Source organism: Dendropsophus ebraccatus, unplaced genomic scaffold, assembly GCF_027789765.1.
Source record: "Dendropsophus ebraccatus isolate aDenEbr1 unplaced genomic scaffold, aDenEbr1.pat pat_scaffold_1497_ctg1, whole genome shotgun sequence".
NCBI classification, from domain to species: Eukaryota; Metazoa; Chordata; class Amphibia; order Anura; family Hylidae; genus Dendropsophus; species Dendropsophus ebraccatus.
This window is the reverse complement of record NW_027208919.1, coordinates 3,859-22,778: the sequence shown is the minus strand read 5'-3', so window position 1 is coordinate 22,778 and position 18,920 is coordinate 3,859. Positions and strand designations below refer to the sequence as shown.

The 18,920-nt window shown below is 42.1% G+C and overlaps 1 protein-coding gene across 2 annotated transcripts; it reads left to right on the top strand.

Annotated features, from left to right (window-relative positions):
* Positions 1–554: 554 nt before the first annotated feature.
* LOC138775302 (cytochrome P450 2F2-like) lies at positions 555–15,954 on the top strand. Of its 2 annotated transcripts, none has more exons than XM_069955897.1 (10): positions 555–584; positions 5,127–5,304; positions 5,787–5,949; positions 6,451–6,600; positions 7,608–7,768; positions 11,395–11,571; positions 12,263–12,404; positions 12,484–12,668; positions 12,751–12,892; positions 15,575–15,954. In XM_069955897.1, exons 2-10 carry the CDS (start codon positions 5,128–5,130, stop codon positions 15,757–15,759), a joined length of 1,482 nt encoding a protein of 493 aa, XP_069811998.1. In that variant the 5' UTR covers positions 555–584; position 5,127; the 3' UTR covers positions 15,760–15,954. The 2 variants fall into 2 exon arrangements, with proteins under 2 accessions (XP_069811998.1, XP_069811999.1); XM_069955898.1 differs by lacking the exon at positions 555–584 and adding an exon at positions 5,417–5,559 and having other exon boundaries at positions 5,214–5,304.
* Positions 15,955–18,920: the final 2,966 nt, after the last annotated feature.

The window sequence follows — 18,920 nt, the reverse complement described above, 5'->3', positions numbered from 1 at the left end:
TGCTCTCATCTGTTATGATCTTTTTCAGAAAAAAAGTCCCCACACTCGAATAAAATTTACAATAAAATTTTAACTGGGTTAATTCTAGGTTAGTTCTGGAAAGATGTAGGGGAAGATTAGGGACAGCTAATAAAGGTCAGCCCTAATTTTTGTTTCTGTTCCTCATCGCTTCATTTTTTATTTATCATTCTGTTTGTGTCATCAACCATTCCATCATCTCTGGTTCCCAATCTTCTCTGGGAGAGTTACTATTCATCTATCCATGTTCTTGTTACTGTCAGGGATTGATACATGTTTTATATTTTTCTTGTGACTGCTTCTTAGGCATTTACTGTAGGCCCTTGAGGTATCTGAGTACTGGGAGTCACAGCTGAAACCTCAGTAGCAACTACTATACAGAATCAAAGTTCGTCTGTCAAAGACCAGTCAGTATCATCCCAGACATTGTTTGTTTTAGGGCCAATGTTTTCTGGCTCTTGACACATAAATGTTGCTTCATCAGGTAGAAATGATATCAAGCAACTACTGTGCGCTCATATGGTATTATAGAGGAAAGAGACTGAGAGTCCACACTGCCGCCTGAAGTAAGTGACCAACAAGTTTGTTATTTTTATTCATAAAATTATATATATATTCTTTTTTTCTGGGGACCCTGTCTTCAGAGGTGTGATATATATATATAATATATAATTTTTTATTTTATTTTGTTTATTTTTTTTAGGTTTCGTTTTGCCTTTGATAATCTTCCTCTGAGTCGTCTGTCTATATTTTTCCTCACATTCTTTGACTACTTGTTTCTTTCTAGAACTCTTCTTACTGAATTTTATTTCGCTGTATACCATGCCTCACATATGCACTTCAGAGTGTCCCAGATTGTCTGAATGGAGGTGGAGCCTTAGATTAATTTTGCCAAAATGTTTTTATTTCATGTTGTATTTTATCTCCCTTATCTATTAGCTTTATCTTAGATTTATCTTATATATTTATTATTTCTTTGGGCCAAGGACTCCTCTGTTTGATCATGCAATTCTAACACCAATTGGGAATAGTCTAAGAGGCATCTGGGTTCATAGACCATTCAGTTTTTTTTTTTTTTAAACCAGCCTAAAGTCTCCGTTTTACAAAGGGACAGGTCAATCTAGGAAGCTGATGGGTACGTTGTACTATAACATGAATAAGTTTGCATGTCTTGGTATAACTTTCTTCCATACATAGTGCTGCGGAATCTGTTAGAGCGCTCCTGAATCTGTTGGCGCTATACAAATAAATATTTTTATTATTATCTCCCTATCCCACCTCTCTGGTAAGCTTTGCCAGGGTGGTATGATGGGGGTACGCGGAGACTTTTTCTCTACCGCTCTGGCTCCATGACAGTATTAAAATCTCTGTTAGGGTGCGTTCACACCTACAGGATCTGCAGCAGATCTGCAGCAGATTTGATGCTGTGTTCAGTTATTTAAATTAAATCTGCTGCAGATCCTGTAGGTGTGAACGCACCATTAATAATTAAAGGTATTCCAATCGTATCTTTTCTAAACACCAAAAGTTCAATCAACAAGCACAAGTTAAAAGAGATTCCGAGATTCTGTAATATAAAAAAATATATATCTTCCTCTACTGTTTCAATTTGAAATTGATCTTATGGTGAAGTCAGAATATTATAACTCATTTAACAAAGAAAAAAAAATCATATATATATTTATATATATATATATATATATTTTTTTTTTATGAAATCCTTTTTTTGGCAATTAAATATTAATAAAATGGGCCTATTGTGACACTTATAACGGTTTTATTTTTTCACCTACGGGGCTGTATGGGGCGTCATTTTTTCCGCCATGATCTCTAGTTTTTATTATTACCATATTTGTGAAGATCGGACGTTTTGATCACTTTTTATTAATCTTTTTTTATATCTAATGTAACATAAAATTGGTATTCCGCGCACTTTTTTCCCTCTTTTCGTGTACGCCGTTCACCGTTCACAATGACGCTTTTTATATTTTAATAGATCAGACTATTACGCACGCTACTGTATATTATATGTTTATTTATTTATTTTTATATGTTTTATTTTTATAATGGGAAAGGGGGGTGATTTGAACTTTTATTGGGGAAGGGCTTTGGGGTAGTGCAGTAATGTATTTTATTTTTTTTTCTACACATTTTAAGTCCCTTTGGGGGACTTTTACATATAGTTGTGTGATTATTCACACTGATCACTGCTATGCCATAGGCATAGCATTGATCAGTCTGATAGGCGATCTGCACATTGAGCCTGCCTGTGCAGACTCAGTGAAGCAGATTGTCGATCGGACCGCACGGAGGCAGGTGAGAGACCTCCGGCGGTCCGTTTTAACAATTGGGACCCCCGCAGTCGCACTGAGGAAGTCCCGATCGGTAAGTGACAGGGGACTCCCACCTGCTATGAAGCGCGCTCCGCTCCAAAGCGTGCTTCAAAGCTCAGGACGTACCGGTACGCCCAGGGTCGTCTGGGCACAGACTTCCAGGGCGTACTGGTACGTCCTTGGTCATCTAAGGGTTCAAAACTCAAGCCTTTCAGTACTTATCAGCTGCTGTATGTCCTGCAGGAAGTGGTGTATTCTTTCCAGTTTGACACAGTGCTCTCTGCTGCCACCTTTGTCCATGTCAGGAACTGTCCAAAGCAGTAGCAAATCCCCATAGAAAAAAACTTTTCTTCTGCTCTGGACAGTTCCTGTCGTGACAGAGGTGGCAGCAGAAAGCACTGTGTGAGACTGGAAAGAATATACCACTTCCTGCAGGACATACTGCAGCTGATAAGTACTAGAAGACTTGATTTTTTTTTTAAATAGAAGTAATTTACGAATCTGTATAACTTTTTTTGGTGTCAGTTGATTTAAAAACTAAATTGGCAGCTATGTCTTTGTACTCAGTGCACAATATTTAACTTTCAAGTTTGCCAAATCCAAGGGCAAATGTTTGCTTCTCATGTAACATAAAAAAACAAAACAACACTCTGCTTTTTTTGGTGCATAGTTCACCGCAGTCCTGGCACAGCCATGACCAGTGGAGATTTTTTCTCCTATGTGGAATATGCTGAATTCCATCTTCAATTTCCAATTCCCTTGATACTAATAGTGTTATCCTTTTGGCTAGGATTATAAATTATTTCTGTATTCTATATACTTTTCCAAGAATGCTACATAGGCTACATGGACAGTATCCTGAAGAAAGAGGAACTGATCTGGATAGAGCAAAGTTGCTAGAAGCCTACGTATCTATCTATTATTAGAGATGAGCACAATCAAGCATGCTCAAGTCTCTGCATTTGATTACCGGTAGCTAAAAAAATTGAATGCAACCCTGAGGCTGCCTGGAAAACATGGATACAGCCTATGGCTCTATCCATGTATTTCTGGACTGCCTAAGGCTGCAAACTTCTTTAGCCACCAGTAATCAAATGCTGAGGCTTGAGCATGCTTGAATTGTGCTCATCTCTAATTATCATAACACAATGTATTTTTTTAGTGTCTAAGTTTTTATTGAGGAAGATTCAATGCATACCATAAACAGCATCAAGGCAAAATTGCCCCACGCAGGGGGGATAAACTACATTGGATACATCCTCCAGGTTTGGAAAAAGAAAACATAAGACCAAGAAAGAGGAAACATAAAATACAAACAAACAAAACAAACAAACAAACAAACGGGTATACAGTATTAGCATACAAATGTCTGCAGGATTTAAACAAGAAGGGTAATAGAGTCCCTGGGGGGTGGAGGGTTCATGTATAGGTACGGAAGATTCCATTGCTAGGAAGCTAGATGGAGAAATTATAGTAGGGATGGGGTGGTTGCGTAGTCTAACCATGGTTGCCAGACTGCGGTGTATCGTTCAAGAGTGTCAGTATGGGTGGCTTCAATTTTTTCATAGAGCATGATTACATTTACCCTGTCAACAACTGCTTGGACTGACAGTGTGGGAGATCTCCATTTGGCCGCTATGTGGATTCTGGCAGCCATAAGGACGTATTGGAGTAGTTTATGTTGTTTGAAATTAGTGGAGGGAAATTTGTCTCCTAGTAGAAGTGCTGATGGCCTTTTAGGGAGGGCTTTGTCAATCAAGGAGGAGAGAATTACCAATATAGAGTCCCAAAGCCTAGAGACCACAGGGCAGGTCCACCAAGGATGCAGTGTATTGCCAATATCTGAGCAGCCACGGAAACAGGTCGGTGGCACATGGGGATAGAATTTATGAATAAGGCTGGGCACATAATGGACCCTATGTAGCACCTTAATTGTGAATTCCATAAGGGATACTTGTCGGCTTCCTTTAATGATCTGTTCACAACAATGATGCCATCGCTCTGGGGATAGTGTAAGAGCAAGGTCAATTTCCCATTTGATCATGAAAGGTAATTTGGTCTGTGGGGGTGGAGGGGATTTGAATGTGGAATAAAGATCGGAGATTATCCCCTTCCCAGTTGGGTCAGAACGCAAATGTAATCAAATGATGAGAAGGAGGTGCTAGTGTTGCCTTGCCACGGGAGGGATTCGAGTAAATGGTATATTTGGCATAGTCTAAACAGTTCTGAGGGTGGAACGAGGTGGTCTTGGCGGAATCTGTCTAGAGGGACTAATAGGGAGTGTTGCGTAAACTTCTTGAGGGTGGTCAAATGGTTTTCCGTCCACCACCGAAATTCTGAGGGGGAAAGGCCAGGGGGCAACATAGGATTGCGAAGTATTTCTAGCATTAGGGAGGGGTTAAATTGCAATTTGTACTGGAAGCAAAGGGTTCTCCAGAGAATCAGTGAATGGTGTGTTAATGGGGACTTGGCTTTCAGTTCTCGTGGGAGAAGACCGGTGGACCATAGTAAGCCACTCAAGGAGTAGGGTTCCAACAAGGCTGATTCCAGGTGAATCCAGCGGGGTGCATTTTGTCGGGCGGAGATCACAGAGAGTTGGGCAATACGAGCAGCCTTATAGTACCTGTCAAAATGAGGAACTGAGAGGCCTCCCAGTCTTTTGTGATAGATTTAGCTATTCTGGCTTTAGTATTTTTTTAACTTTAATAAACCTGAATGTTCTAGAAATATTGGGAAGCCTTTCAAAAAATTCTGCACTTGAATATCTGTTCACAGGATGGATCTATACTCACTAGTCACAGTCCTCTTGGTGATTCTCATAACCAGCTTGTTGGCAAAGTATACAAAGATATTGTTGGAGAGATCTGAGCTACCTCCTGGACCAACTCCTCTGCCCGTCATTGGCACTCTATACAAAATAAACTTTAGTGATATTGTGACGTCACTACTGGATGTAAGTAAACCTTAGACGACCTAGGATAATCTACTAAAATATATATATATTAGAACATTGAAAACATTTTTTTTTTAAAAAACAAGATGTTTCTATATCTGTCTCTAACCAGTAACCCTCTCCTAAAAAAGAAAAAAAAGGTGGCACATGCCCATAAACATTACCCACATGTCAGACAATGTTGAAAATTAGTGAAATCTGACCGCCTTGTGGATTACTGGAATGACTGTTCTTGTTGACTCTTCAGACCATTGGGTAACGTCTCTCATGATATTGGGGATGGACAAATTAGGTGTATTGTCATATTTATAAGTGCGGTAACCCAACAGGAACTAGCATGTGCTAATAGTAAGGTTGTATGTTCAAAGCTATAAAAAAAAATCATCAAAAATGCTAAAATAGTTACTCAATGGAGTGTGGTAGGGTAATCTATCCAGATAATAAATTGTCACATTGAATGAATTTTTTGTCTTCTCTCCAAGTTGTCGAAAAAATATGGTGACATATTTACAGTGTATGAAGGGAACCAACCGGTCATTGTGTTATGTGGTTATAAAGCCATCAAAGAGACATTGATTGACAAAGCAGAAGAGTTCAGTGGCCGAGCCTATTATCCTTCATTCTTTGACTTTACCAAAGGAGATGGTGAGTACTGAGCCAGGTATGGGTCACGTTTCTTTCATCCTCGTGTTTTACAAACCCAGGTCCAAAAAAGCTGGCCCATCATGTAAAATGTAAAGAAAAGCACAACTGAATGATTTGCAAATCTCTTAGGCTGAATTCACACTGCTATAAACAAAAACTCAGGAACCCTGGGTTGTTTTTGCTAGATTTTTTATTTTATGATGCCCCAAATGTTTTCTATTGGTGTCAATTCATGTCAATTCTTTGGGTGGATTGCGTTTGACAATATCATTGAGTCTATGGGACACGCGGAACTTCAAGCTGATTCTGCGGCGCGGACTCCACTTGAAAGTTCTGCAAGGATTCCATAGTGTGTACATAAACCAAAACAACTTGATTCTGCTTCATGATCAGTGTTAAATTCCACCATGTGAACTGCGCCCAATTGTTATAAAAACTTGGTTATTTCCAGAACTTGTAATTGAAGGCTTTCTTCGTTATCTGATTTGTTGTATTGAACAGACTTTGCCTTTAGTAGTGGTGAAAAATGGAAGGAGCTGAGGCGATTTGCCGTGCACACGTTGGGCAGTTTTGGAGTTGGAAAACATAGCTTTGAGGAGCGGATACAGCAAGAAGCCCTGTATCTGACCGATGTGCTGAGAAAAACAAATGGTAACGTTTAATAACAGCTTCCCATATTTGTTTACTCTGTCTTTTGGTAGTCAGTTGATTTCAAGATGAGATTTTTTTTTATGTAAACCATACCCTCTGTGGCACCCTCTGTTGCCCACCCATACCAAATACAGTGAACAAACACACTCCTCAACATTGAGGAAGGACAAGCCCTAAGGCTGGAACCATTGAAATGAATGCAGCCATGATTCACAAGATCCGTGCTGCGTCACCCACCGTGATCCTCACCGCAAAAAAAATAGGGCATGTCCTAGTGCGGTTCGCGGCATGGATGCCCCCCATTGACCCCCATTGCTGCTGCTTTTACAGACTATCATGGTGCAGAGCAAGTCGCCAATAGAAGCCGAAAGGTCTATACTCTTCAGTGATTCCTGCTTTTGTTTAGACACACCATGAAAAAAACACCATGGGGGACATTTATTAAGTCTGACGTTTTGTTACGCCGGACTTAAAAATGTCCCTGCATCTCCGGCGCTATGGAGATTTATGTAGAGGTGGACTGCCTCTACATAAATCCCGTGCGCACCGGAGCGCAGCTGAGGGCTGGAGTAGGTTTTTGGCGTAACTTTAAGAGAAAAAAATAATGAATCGCGCGGCCTATGAGTCCGCGCTCCCGTTCTGTCCCCTCCACACACCCTCCCCGCCCCCTTGGCGTAAAGTGCCGTTTTGCGAATATTTTATTCACAAAATGGCCGTTTTGCTAATAAAATATTTGCAAATCAGCAATTTCTGCCAAAAATCTAAGATACGCCAGATGATACATGTCCCCCTAAGTGTATACGCTCTGGCCGGGGACCCATAGGCAGCAAAGGCACGTATAGTTTCGTAATAATCACGGCCGTTGTAAAAGGGCCACGGTTTTACGAATATATATGTTGTGTGAACATAGCCTTACTCTACAAAACTTTTTGGAAACCTACTGTATGATGAGACTTTGGCTTTTTGCATTGTAGTAATTGATTTACTATTTTTATTTGTTCTTGTAGGATCCCCAGTAGATCCCAATCATCATATACTACGTGCTATGTCCAATGTCATTTGCTCTGTGGTGTTTGGTAACCGATTTGAATATAAAGATGAACATTTCCAAAAGCTGGTGGTATGTGTTCAAGACAACTTCCGAATCATGAGCACCCGCTGGGGATTGGTGAGTATAAGTTAGTTTTCAGTAAAGGAAATTTCACATGCTTAGGCTATGTTTACACAACATAAATTTTCTATTAATCATGGCCATTGTTGCAAATTGCATTGTGATTAATAGAAAAGATACATTGCATTGAAGTCAGAGGAATCCCGGCCAGAGTGTATACACATAGGGCCACATGTATTATCCGGCGAATGGATGATTTTCGGCGGAAAGTGACGATTTGCGTCTTTTTTTAAGCAAAAATGGCGGATTTGCGAATAAAATATTCGCAAATCGGCACTTTCCGCCGAGTACGCCAGGGGGCGGAAAGGGGGCGGAAAAGGGGCGGAGAGTGGGCGGAACGGAGGGCGCGGACTCAGAGTCCGCGCGATTTATCATCCGTTCTGCCAAAATGTACGCCGAAAACCTACTCCAGTCCTCAGCTGGCGTGGGTTTTCGGCGGTGCGCAACGGCGCGCACGGGATTTATGTAGAGGCAGTCCGCCTCTACATAAATCTCCGTAGCGCCGGAGCTGCGGGGGCATTTTTACGTCCGGCGTAAAAAACGCCGGACTTAATAAATGCCTCCCATAGTATACACTACAGACGGGATTCCTAGCGGCTGAAGGAAAAACTGACATGTCAGTTTTGTGCGGCTGCTATTCATTGAATAGTGACCACACAGAACTGTCATTTCACACAATGGAAAGTGCACTTTCCCTTGTGTGCTATTGTGGTGTCCCACTGTTAAGTGCCCTAGGCACCTGTCATAAAGTTCTCCCTCCAGGTCAAGTTGTGATAAAAGAAGTTTTCTATAGTTTCACCACTAGATGTCAGTGTTCTTTATATCCCCCTGTTCTTGTTAGCACAGCTGAAGTTAGTAATGGGTTACTGTTATCATTGTACCATGTGTTCAGTGCTGACCTATAGGAGGTGCTGTCTTTTCTTCTATCTCTGCTTCACACACACAACCCAGTAGGATGAGTTAGCTAGCCCCATGTGGGAGGAAGTCACTTCAGTCTGGTCTAGTCTAGTCTAAGACATGTATGTTCAGATGCAGCTAGAGACAACTAGTTTTTCCAGTACTAATATTATGCAGTGCTAAACACTTAAAGGGAGAAGGGTCTAGCCCACGCTGTGAACCAGTCTAAAAGTGCAGGGTAGTATCCTGAGACACAAGAGAAACTAGCCTGGATAAGACACAGCTACCAAGGAAGGTCTACGTATCCAATCTCGCACTGCAGGTAACTGGGACACCCCCGGAAACTTAGCTTCGGCCAGATAACCACGACTGAAGCTTGTATCACCCTAGTAGGACGGGACACTTGACACTGTAGGGCACAAGATTTTCAGACCAAAGTCTATACATGGGTACAAGTAACTTCTCACCCTACTAATATTCTCAACAGTTCCAGCAGAGTAAATTGCTATATTGGGTTAGGACTCCCTCGACAAACTTTTCTCCTCTACTCCACCTTTAACTCTTTAAGCACCTCTACAACTACCCCTCTACTCTACTTCTTCAAGCACCTCCTCAGCACAACCAAATAAAGCACTAAAGTGAATTGGGATGCGGGCACACCGTCACAGAACCTGGCCTTAAAGTGAATGTACCACTTCCCTTACTGTATTTTTTTTCTTACACTACCTGGTCAGTGCTGTCGCGGATATCCCGGTGGTATTGTCCATTTTTCAAAAAGCAGCCTGGTTCCTGCAATCTGTGCCAGTTTCTTCCTGCGCACTTCAGCCCGCTCTATGCATTGGAGGCAGGGCCAGTGTGCAGATTGGGGTAACCTGACAGCGTTTTTAAAAATGGACCATACCACAGGGATCTGCATGCCAGTGCTGACCAAGTAGAGTTAAAAAAAAAATTAAGTAAGCAAATGAGTACATTCGCTTTAACATTTCAGTCTATGGTTTTAGACAATGAAACTTCATGGTCTGTGCAGAGCTTGATGACACACTGTTATTAGTGTTATGGCTGTTATTAGTGTAATATAGGAAGATGGTAAGGGCTGACCATACCATATGATTGACCTCACTTGCATTTGGAAGCCCAGGAATCATGGGCTTGTGCCACTGTCAGAAATTCACGTATCATTTTCTTAGTGAAAAGTAAGAATGTCCACAGAGCTTTCTATCCTATCAACTGTACCTATCTATCTTTCTATCTATCCTATCAAGGACAGGCCACTGCCAGATCAGTGGCGAGTTCCTATGATAATCTGGAAGTTCTCCATGGATAAGGAGACACAATTAAACCATAATGCGATCAACCCTTATTGGATCCAATAGGGTTTTCATGCATTATGGTCTCATTACGTCTCTGTATGCATGAAAACCAGTGGCGTAGCTACCATAGAGGCAGGGTAGGCAGCTGCTATGGGGCCCATGCAGGAGGTGGACCCGGGGATGCACAGGGAAGATAATAACCATCCTGTGTCCTTCTGCTTAACCCCTTATATACTGCAGTGTGTTAGTGACCCAATGTTCACTTATTTGCTGCAACACAAAAAATGGTTAAAAGCAGAACACAAGGAGGTCTCTCCTTCACTGCTATGATAACCCCTGAACCGAGCTCCTGCAGAGGTCAGCGGTTATCAGTGCCGGAGCAGTGTTTTCCTTGTCTTCTGCTTTTTCATGTTGCAGCATGAAAGTGAACTTTGGGTCACACTGCAGTATATAAGGGGTTAAGCAGAATGCAGTCTGCTCCTGCACCTATGTTTTTTAACCATAAGGCTCCTAATGAGTCCTTATAATTAAATACAGTGGACTGACAGAGCAAGCAGCCATTGGCTTTCTGCTCTGCCAGTCTCTCTTGTGGCTGCAGGCAGGATTCTGCCTCTCGTCCTCTGTATATATACGTGCAGTGCTTTGTGTTGTGCGTGGGTTGGTCCCGTACAGTTCTATGCTCTGGGGCCCCATGAATCCTAGCTACGCCCCGATGGAGACCTGAACTCTTGTATTAACAGAGGAACTCACCGCTTATCCAGCAGCAGACCATTGTAACAGGTACACTTTAAATAACAGTCACATGGTTCTCTATATACACTGATCTGAGGAATTAGTGTGCCCAGTGACTGATGGCCACTGAAATGACCCGACTCTCCTATTGATTGGCTGAGCATTCACAGCGAATTCGAAAAGAGACAAGGAAGGGGCCAGGCGTTGTTGGAATCGCAGTGGCCGAGGTTGGCATCAGGTAAGTATGTTTTTTTTTTTTCCTACCTAATCCTGGCCACTGTAAAACCTACATTTTTGGGGGCAGCCCATCAGTCAACCTTAGCCTCAGAACATGGCGGAAGCCTTCTTCTCCCTGGCACTTAGTTCCTATTATTCCATGTCTCGGAAGACATAGAGGGGTGGGTCTATGTCTTGGGTGAAAAAACACACTTGCATGCAATGTCCCATGCAACATGTTGTGATAACACTGTGCCGCTATTAAACATGATGATTGGGATTTACATCCGTTTCTTCATGGCCTGAAACTTTCAGTGCCAGGGAGCAGATGATGGCTAAAGGTGATATGCTGTTGTTTATGCGGACATTTTTTTGTTGGAGCCTAAATGATAAGTTTGTAGTTAGTTGTAGTATAAGATGTTTCTTTGTTTACTTCAACTGATATTATAATTGTACTTTTTTCTTCAGCTATACAACACTTTTCCAAATGTCATAAAGCACTTACCTGGACCTCACCGTAAGATGATGGAAAACTTTGCTATAATGGAAGACTTCATCAAGAAGAAGATAGAGAATAACATGAAGACTTTGGACAGTAATAACCCAAGGGATTTTATAGACTGTTTCCTGATCAAAATGGAGAAGGTACACATTCAAAAAATTAAAAACGATTAACAATGACCAAATCTTTTAAAATTAATTTTGTCTTGAATTCTAAATTGTTAAATGTTTGATTCAGGTAAAGAGAGTCTTTAGTTTTTGAAAGGGAAGAGGTTTTGAAGGGTTTGGCCAATGGTGAAACCTGTTTTTAATTGTCTAACTAATCATATTGGAAAGTAAAATAATTTTACTACCTTTAAATGGTTTTTTCATGCTTTCATTCTGCTTTTTTTTTTAGGCAAATTTTCTACACAGTTATCTGGCGTACATCCTGTAATACACTTCCTGCTCCTCTGTACAGGACACTCTAGCCAGGAATTCAGCCAATTCAATTTCCCTCTCACTGGGAGGGTTATAGTTAACAAGGTCTATAGGGTTATAGTCAGCAAAGTCTAAACAGATTTGGCTGAATTCCTGACTAGAGAATTCTGTACACAGGAACAGAAAGTCTGGATGTATGCATAACAGGATCAAAACAAAGGAAAAGCATGAAAGACCCCCAAAGGTGGTAAAAGTACCTTATTTATCAATATATATTCATGCGTTAGACTGTTGCCAATAGGTTTCATTGTCAATTTTTTTTAAATAAAATTCACCCCAACAACAAGTTTTCATCTAGAAGATGGATTTAACTATACAGTACATTCGATCATCTGCATCACTTCTTCAAACACAGGAGAAGAATAATGAAGGAACATTCTACAATTCCAATACTTTAGTGATGTGCGCTTTAATCTTGTTCTTTGGTGGGACAGAAACAGTGAGCTCCACCCTGAGATATACATTACTACTTCTCATGAAACACCCGAGTGTAGCAGGTACTGTAAGTAAATACATTCAGACAGATCTGACAAAGCACGGGCAATATACCATATATATATTTTTTTCTTTTCTCAGAGAAGTTCTGCAGCGAAATAGACAATGTAATTGGCCGACGTCCACCAATTTATGAGGACAGACACAACATGCCTTACACAGAAGCTTTCATATCTGAGATCCAGCGATATGCTGATGTGACACCCTTGGCTATTCCCCATGAATTAACCGCAGATACTCAGATTCGCAATTATACATTCAAGAAGGTAAATATCAATTTGTGTTACATAGAAAAAAAATTCTAAAAAAGAAGTCTACTGACAGTATTGGTTATTTTTCTAACCACAGGGAACAGTTTTTATCCCATTACTTACCAGTGTGCACATCGACAAGACACAGTTCAGTAACCCTGAGAATTTTGACCCCAAAAATTTTTTGGATGAAAATGGGAAACTTATAAAGAAAGAGGCCCTGATGCCATTTTCTGCAGGTGAGAATCAAATCAATCTAAATGCTAAATTGGGTGAATTTTTTGGTTCTTTGAAAACACTAACTGCTCTTTCACATTGACATATTGGCATTTGGGATAGCTGGTAAGCTAGCGCGCATCTATTTCAATACTTGTCCTCGGACTCCTATCCACGGTGCTGTTGAACCTTACTTTCTTGTAGTATTGTGGTGTCCCACTGCGGGTGTTGCTATCCTTTACACCACTGGTAAAAGTCTGTACTTGTTCGTGGTCTTGTTACAGCTATAGTGTTACCAGAGATGACCACTAGATGTCGCTGTATTGTATAACTAAGGTCTAGAAGCTGCACAGCTAAAGTGTCTTGAAGGGTTATTGTTTGTGTAAGTCCCAGATTCTGTTAACCAGTAGGATTGCTCCTTTCTTCTATTCTATCACCTCTCTTCTTCCCCTTTCTCTACTGCACTCTTTCCACCCAACCACAGTGCATCTTACACGCTGGTTAGGAAGTTAGTCCCTTGGGTGAGGGAAGAGTCTTAGCTGAGCTTTGGTGGAGAAAGGACGCAGTTCAGATAGCTCTCCACTGTGGTTCTACCTGGGCCCTGGCCCTGTGCCAGGTCCCCTTTACAAGTTGAAGTCTTAGGCAGTACCCCGCATGGGTAGAACGCAGAGCATAGCTCCTGTACAACCTTCTTTCTCGAAGCGCCAAACAAGCTGTGTGATGCACTGTTGAGCCCTTCAAGAGAGGACTAGACGACAGATAACCTCAACCCATGCCGAGGACTAGGAGTCACTACAGTGCAGGACAGTATCTGCAAAAGAGCCACAGAGCTAGGAACTGATCCGGGTGGAGCAAAGTTACAAAAGGTCTATGAACTCCATCTCGCAGTGTGGGTGTACTTAGGAAATCCTAACCGTTCCGCTCATTCCAAGTAACAGGGTCTGGGGCTTGACTCGCTACCACCTGCACAGCACTTACACCGCAACCTTGGGACATTTCCCCTTTCTGTGGATGGTGGGTCCTATCTGTGACTACACTAACCCAGGGGGACCCTGCAGCAACCCGACAGGACACCGACCACAGGGGAGAAGGGTACAACCGGCCTTTCACTATAAAAGCAGGCGTGCCATCATACCTGTGTGCCCCCCAGGCACTCGTGTCGCGTGACAAAGTCTTAAGGTCCGGCTGTATCTCACAAGTAGTGGTGTCACACTTCCATCTAGCAAGTGACCGGCCGTCCCACCGCTACAACATCCTCTGGGGGTCACCACAGAACGTCACAGGGACACGTAAAAAGTTTTGATCAGTAATTTCTGGGATCCCCACCGATCAGGAAAAGAGATGTCAATCATCTCCTTTAGTGTCCTCATAGACGCGTGGATAATGAAGTCACTGGTTGGAGATTGCTGTGAGCAGGTGAGTGGAATGCACCACTGCACACTACTCTAGATTTGTTCTCCAGGACTACTATAAGCAACTGCTTGTTTGGAATCAATGTAAGGGTGCGTTCACACCTACAGGATCTGCAGCAGATTTGATGCTGTGTTCAGTTATTTAAATGAAATCTGCTGCAGAAAATCAGCTGCAGATCCTGTAGGTGTGAATCAGTTATGGCAGCCATTTTGCAAGGAGTCAATCTGTCCTCCTATACCACCACCACCACCACTCATCTATATTCTTTAAAAAGTTAATAGCCAGTTAATCACTATGCCAAGACACCCGGTATTGAGCTGGCCTGGTTTCTGAACCCATTTCATACCTTTTAACAGCACCATGACATGCTAGTGTATCATGGGTTAAGAGTTGAATGAACCGAACTTTATGAACTGACATACGTTACGTACTTTGCAAAAAGTTTGGTTTGTTACAGCACCGAACTTTTGGCAAAGTTTGTAACAAACCTGGTTCTATCCCTTGATGTCCTCCTAACCCATCCCAAGAGTGACAGCTCACTCATCCCATCACTGGCTGCAGAGCGCTGTCCTGTGTCAGTCAGTGCTTGGCACTCCTGAGATGTGGAGGCAGCTGCGATCAGCAGGGGACACCAGAGACCCTTAGGAGGACACCTGGGGAGCACGATGAACTAACTTGTTGAACCCCCAAAAATGCTTGCAATTGTTTAGCTGTTTTAGTGGGATTTGTTTAAGGTTTGGTTTAGATAAACCCAAACTTTGCTTCAAAGTTCGGCAAACTTGCCCAACTGAGCTTTTAAAAAGTTTGCTCATCTCTATGGGGGACATGTATCAACTGGCGTACAGTGTTTTTTCGGCGGAAAGTGCTGATTTGCGAATGATTTTATTTGCATATTGCCGATTTGCGATTAAAATATTCGCAAATCAGCACTCTCCGCCGGGTACGCTGGGGGCGGGGAGGGGGTGTGGAGGGGGTGTAATGGAGGGCGCGGACTCAGAGCCCGCGCGATTCACCATTCGTTCCGCCAAAACATACGCAGAAAACCTACTCCAGTCTGGTATTTGTAATGTCAGCTGGCAGACACTGCTGGCTACGGGAGACAGGGAACACCGCTGGGGTAGGCCCTTTTGAATCTGGAGCGGCTCTCCAGACACTATGGAATATGCTGCTGGAGGGAGGTCAGGTAACTCCCTAACAGCACCTATTAAACTAATTACATGTAATACAGTACAGTACAGAAAATATAACTATTGTACATTTCTGTCTCTGCGTTCACTGTCATGTTTTTCCAGGTAGGAGAATATGCCCGGGTAAGAACTTGGCAGTTGTGGAGATCTTTATTTTTATCACCACGTTATTGCAGAACTTCACAATCAAGTCACTGGTGCCCCCCGAGAAGATCTCAGTCGCTCCTGTAGAAACCGGGCTTGGACATATCCCCCCGAGCTTCGAGATATGTTTCTTACCGCGTCTGTAATCTGAAGAATAGCGTATCATAACCTGTATTAATATGAGAGATTGTGTCCTTAAGAAAATGTTTATGAGAGCAGGGAGCATAATATTTTAGTTATTATACAACAGTTTTCTTATAATTTAGCATTCTGTGGCAATGTATGAGGTAAAATCTGTGTGCGCTATACAAATAAAAGCATTATTATTATTATTATTATTATTATTATAAGGTGTATGAAATCATTTTAATCATTTTAAGAAACAGCAACACTTGGTTGTTCTTAGTAGTTGTGCTATGTTTGGTGGGATGCAGTAAATAAAAAGTCAACCTTATTATTGGATGGTATCCTGAAATGTATTACATGGGGTTTAGATGTGGTACTGCAGGGTCACCATCAGACCACTACGGTAGTATTGCTGTCAGGTGCCCAGGCGGGCCTTAACCCTCCAGTGGGCTAGACCCCACAAACAAGTTTCTGCTTGGGAGCTGTAAAGTTTCTAGTTGAAGAAAGGACTGTAGATAGCTGATAGAGCCTCGGTGCTGGACTCCGGTACCAAATGTGTTATTAAAATAACTTGTTTTATTGAGCAACGCGTTTCAGCGACGTACTGCGGCCTTTTTTAAGCTTGACCTAAAACATTTGGTACCAGAGAGTGTATTCTACAAGTCCAGTGCCGAGGCTCTATCAGCTATCTACAGTCCTTTCTTTAAGTTTCTGCGAGCGGCGGCATCGAGACGGGAGCCGTCAGCTGCACACTGAATGCCTGGCTGCGGACTTTCCATTTAAGCCCTACTAGTGTTGTGCCTATTGTTTGCACAACATTATAAGGTTAGTTTTATTCTTGTAAGGACATTTTGCTCTATTTTATATCCTGAATACTGTACTATATGAGTGCTCTTCTGTGTCATTTTATGTTTGTTCGTTCTTTGCTCAAAGTTTCTAGTTGAAAATAATTAATAGCTAATAGGTAGAGATGAGCAAACCGGTTCGGCCAGTATGGGATCCGGTTCGGATTCTTCCAAAGTCCGAGTCCGATCGCATTCGGATTTTTGGAAGTCCGCTCCGATTTTTTTTTTTCTTGCTTTCTAAAATGGCAGCCACTATTTTAGAAAGCAGGAAGTGTTCCGGGCGGGAAAAGCGCTTTCCCATGATGCTTGGAACACATCCAATCAGCAGGATCTTGCACTAGCCCACCCCCAGTATGATGTCGGTATTGCTTTAAGAGGAGTGGTCAAATGACCGCACGACACAGTCTGCACAGAGAGAGAGAGGAAGCATACTGTTAGCAGTGCACAGAGCTCGTCATTGACAAAACGCTGCTGGTGCTGCTGTACTGACTACTGAGAAGCAATTGTATAAAAGCAAAGACCAAAAGTTTAGGAAAGCGGAGAGGAGAAAGATCTAGTGATTGAGAGAGAAATATAGAGAGGGCGAAAGATAGATAGATTAGGCATAGGAGAGCAAAGGGTGGACAGAACAAAAACGTGCTCTACAGATATATAAGTACTATAGTTGGATCCTTGTGATACTGTCTATCACATACGTGTTATCCTGAGAGACAAATATACCTGGTGCATGTGTGTAGCATAAAACTATATAAAAAAGTGGTATATATATATATATATATATATATATATGCCCTTGCCTCCATGTTGGCTCTTGCTGATCCTGCCTGGCCTCCATGTTGGCTACTGCTGATTCTGCCTGGCCTCCATGTTGGCTACTGCTGCTCCTGCCTGGCCTCCATGGTGGTGCTCCTGTACTAGCCTCAAATGGTGCTGCTCCTGTACTGGCCTCAAATGACTATTGCTGGACCTCCACTGGCCTCCAATGACTGACTGGCCTCCATGGTGGCGCTCCTGTACTGGCCTCCATGGTGCTGCTCCTGTACTGGCCTCAAATGACTATTGCTGGACCTCCACTGGCTTCCAATGACTACTGCTGCTCCTTCACTGCATTTGTGACCGTTTTCCTGCATAGACCCTGTAATGGTGAATTTCCTGCATAGACCCTGTAATGGTGAATTTCCTGCATAGACCCTGTAATGGTGAATATTGAAGTCTAAAAAAAATAAATGACTTTGAGAAATTGAAAGATAACAATGTTACTGACATGTAAAGCCCTAAATTCAACCAAATACACTACCCCCGTATCATATAGATGCTTTAAACTATGAAATGCGAAGAAATCCGAAATTCAATCGAACCGAACTTTTTAAAAAAATCCGGAAGTCCGGTCGGAACGAACTTTTGAAAAGTTCGCTCATCTCTACTAATAGCAAGTAAATAATATTTAATAGCTAGCGATGGGCAAACCTTGTTCCCAACATACAGTGGTGCTCTCTATTAAGTATGAAGTACCGTCCCCAGTTATTATTCTAGTCTCCATCCCCCATGGATGTAGTAAACATATGACATAAGCTGGAATATAGTCATATTGTTCCCATTTATTCCATAATTGTAAGTATACAAAGCATCCTCAGGTGCCCACCAAATGTATACAAGAGATGGTGGTTGTTGTTGTACAGAATCAGGACCAAGGTCCCTGACCATTTGTCTGTATAGGGTCTAGAGGTATAAGGTCCCTATTCAAATACAATCCAAGATGTCATTATTTTATATTATTCTGCCATGATATAGGTTGAATACTGTAGATGCGTCATAGTATTGGCATTATATTATTATTCACACTTTATTACCAATATTGTTATGATATTGTAACTGAATGCTCACAATCTCAACATAAAATACTTTGCTCTCTGTTTTAATTGTGCCAATTTAATAATGGCCATTTTTGCTGTTTACTGCTTCGGGCTATGTTCACACTACATAAGTTTCATAATAATCGCGGCTGTTGTTGGCGATTTGCAACAACGACCTTGATTACTGCGTTACTTACGTAGTGCTGCCTTTTATGGAATCCCGGCCGGAGTGTATACACATAGTACACACTCCGGCAGGGATCCCTAGTGGTGCCTCAAAAAACTGACATGTCAGTTTTGTGCGGCCGCTATTCATTGAATAGAGGCCGCAGAAAACCTGTCAGTGCAAACAATGGAGCATGCGGCTCTGGCCAGCGGGGAATTCGGATGTGGACGGGATGATCTTCTCTGACACCAGCCGTTCTGTGACCTGGCCGGGTTACAAAACGGCCGTGTTTTACTACGTGGGAACATGGCCTCTAA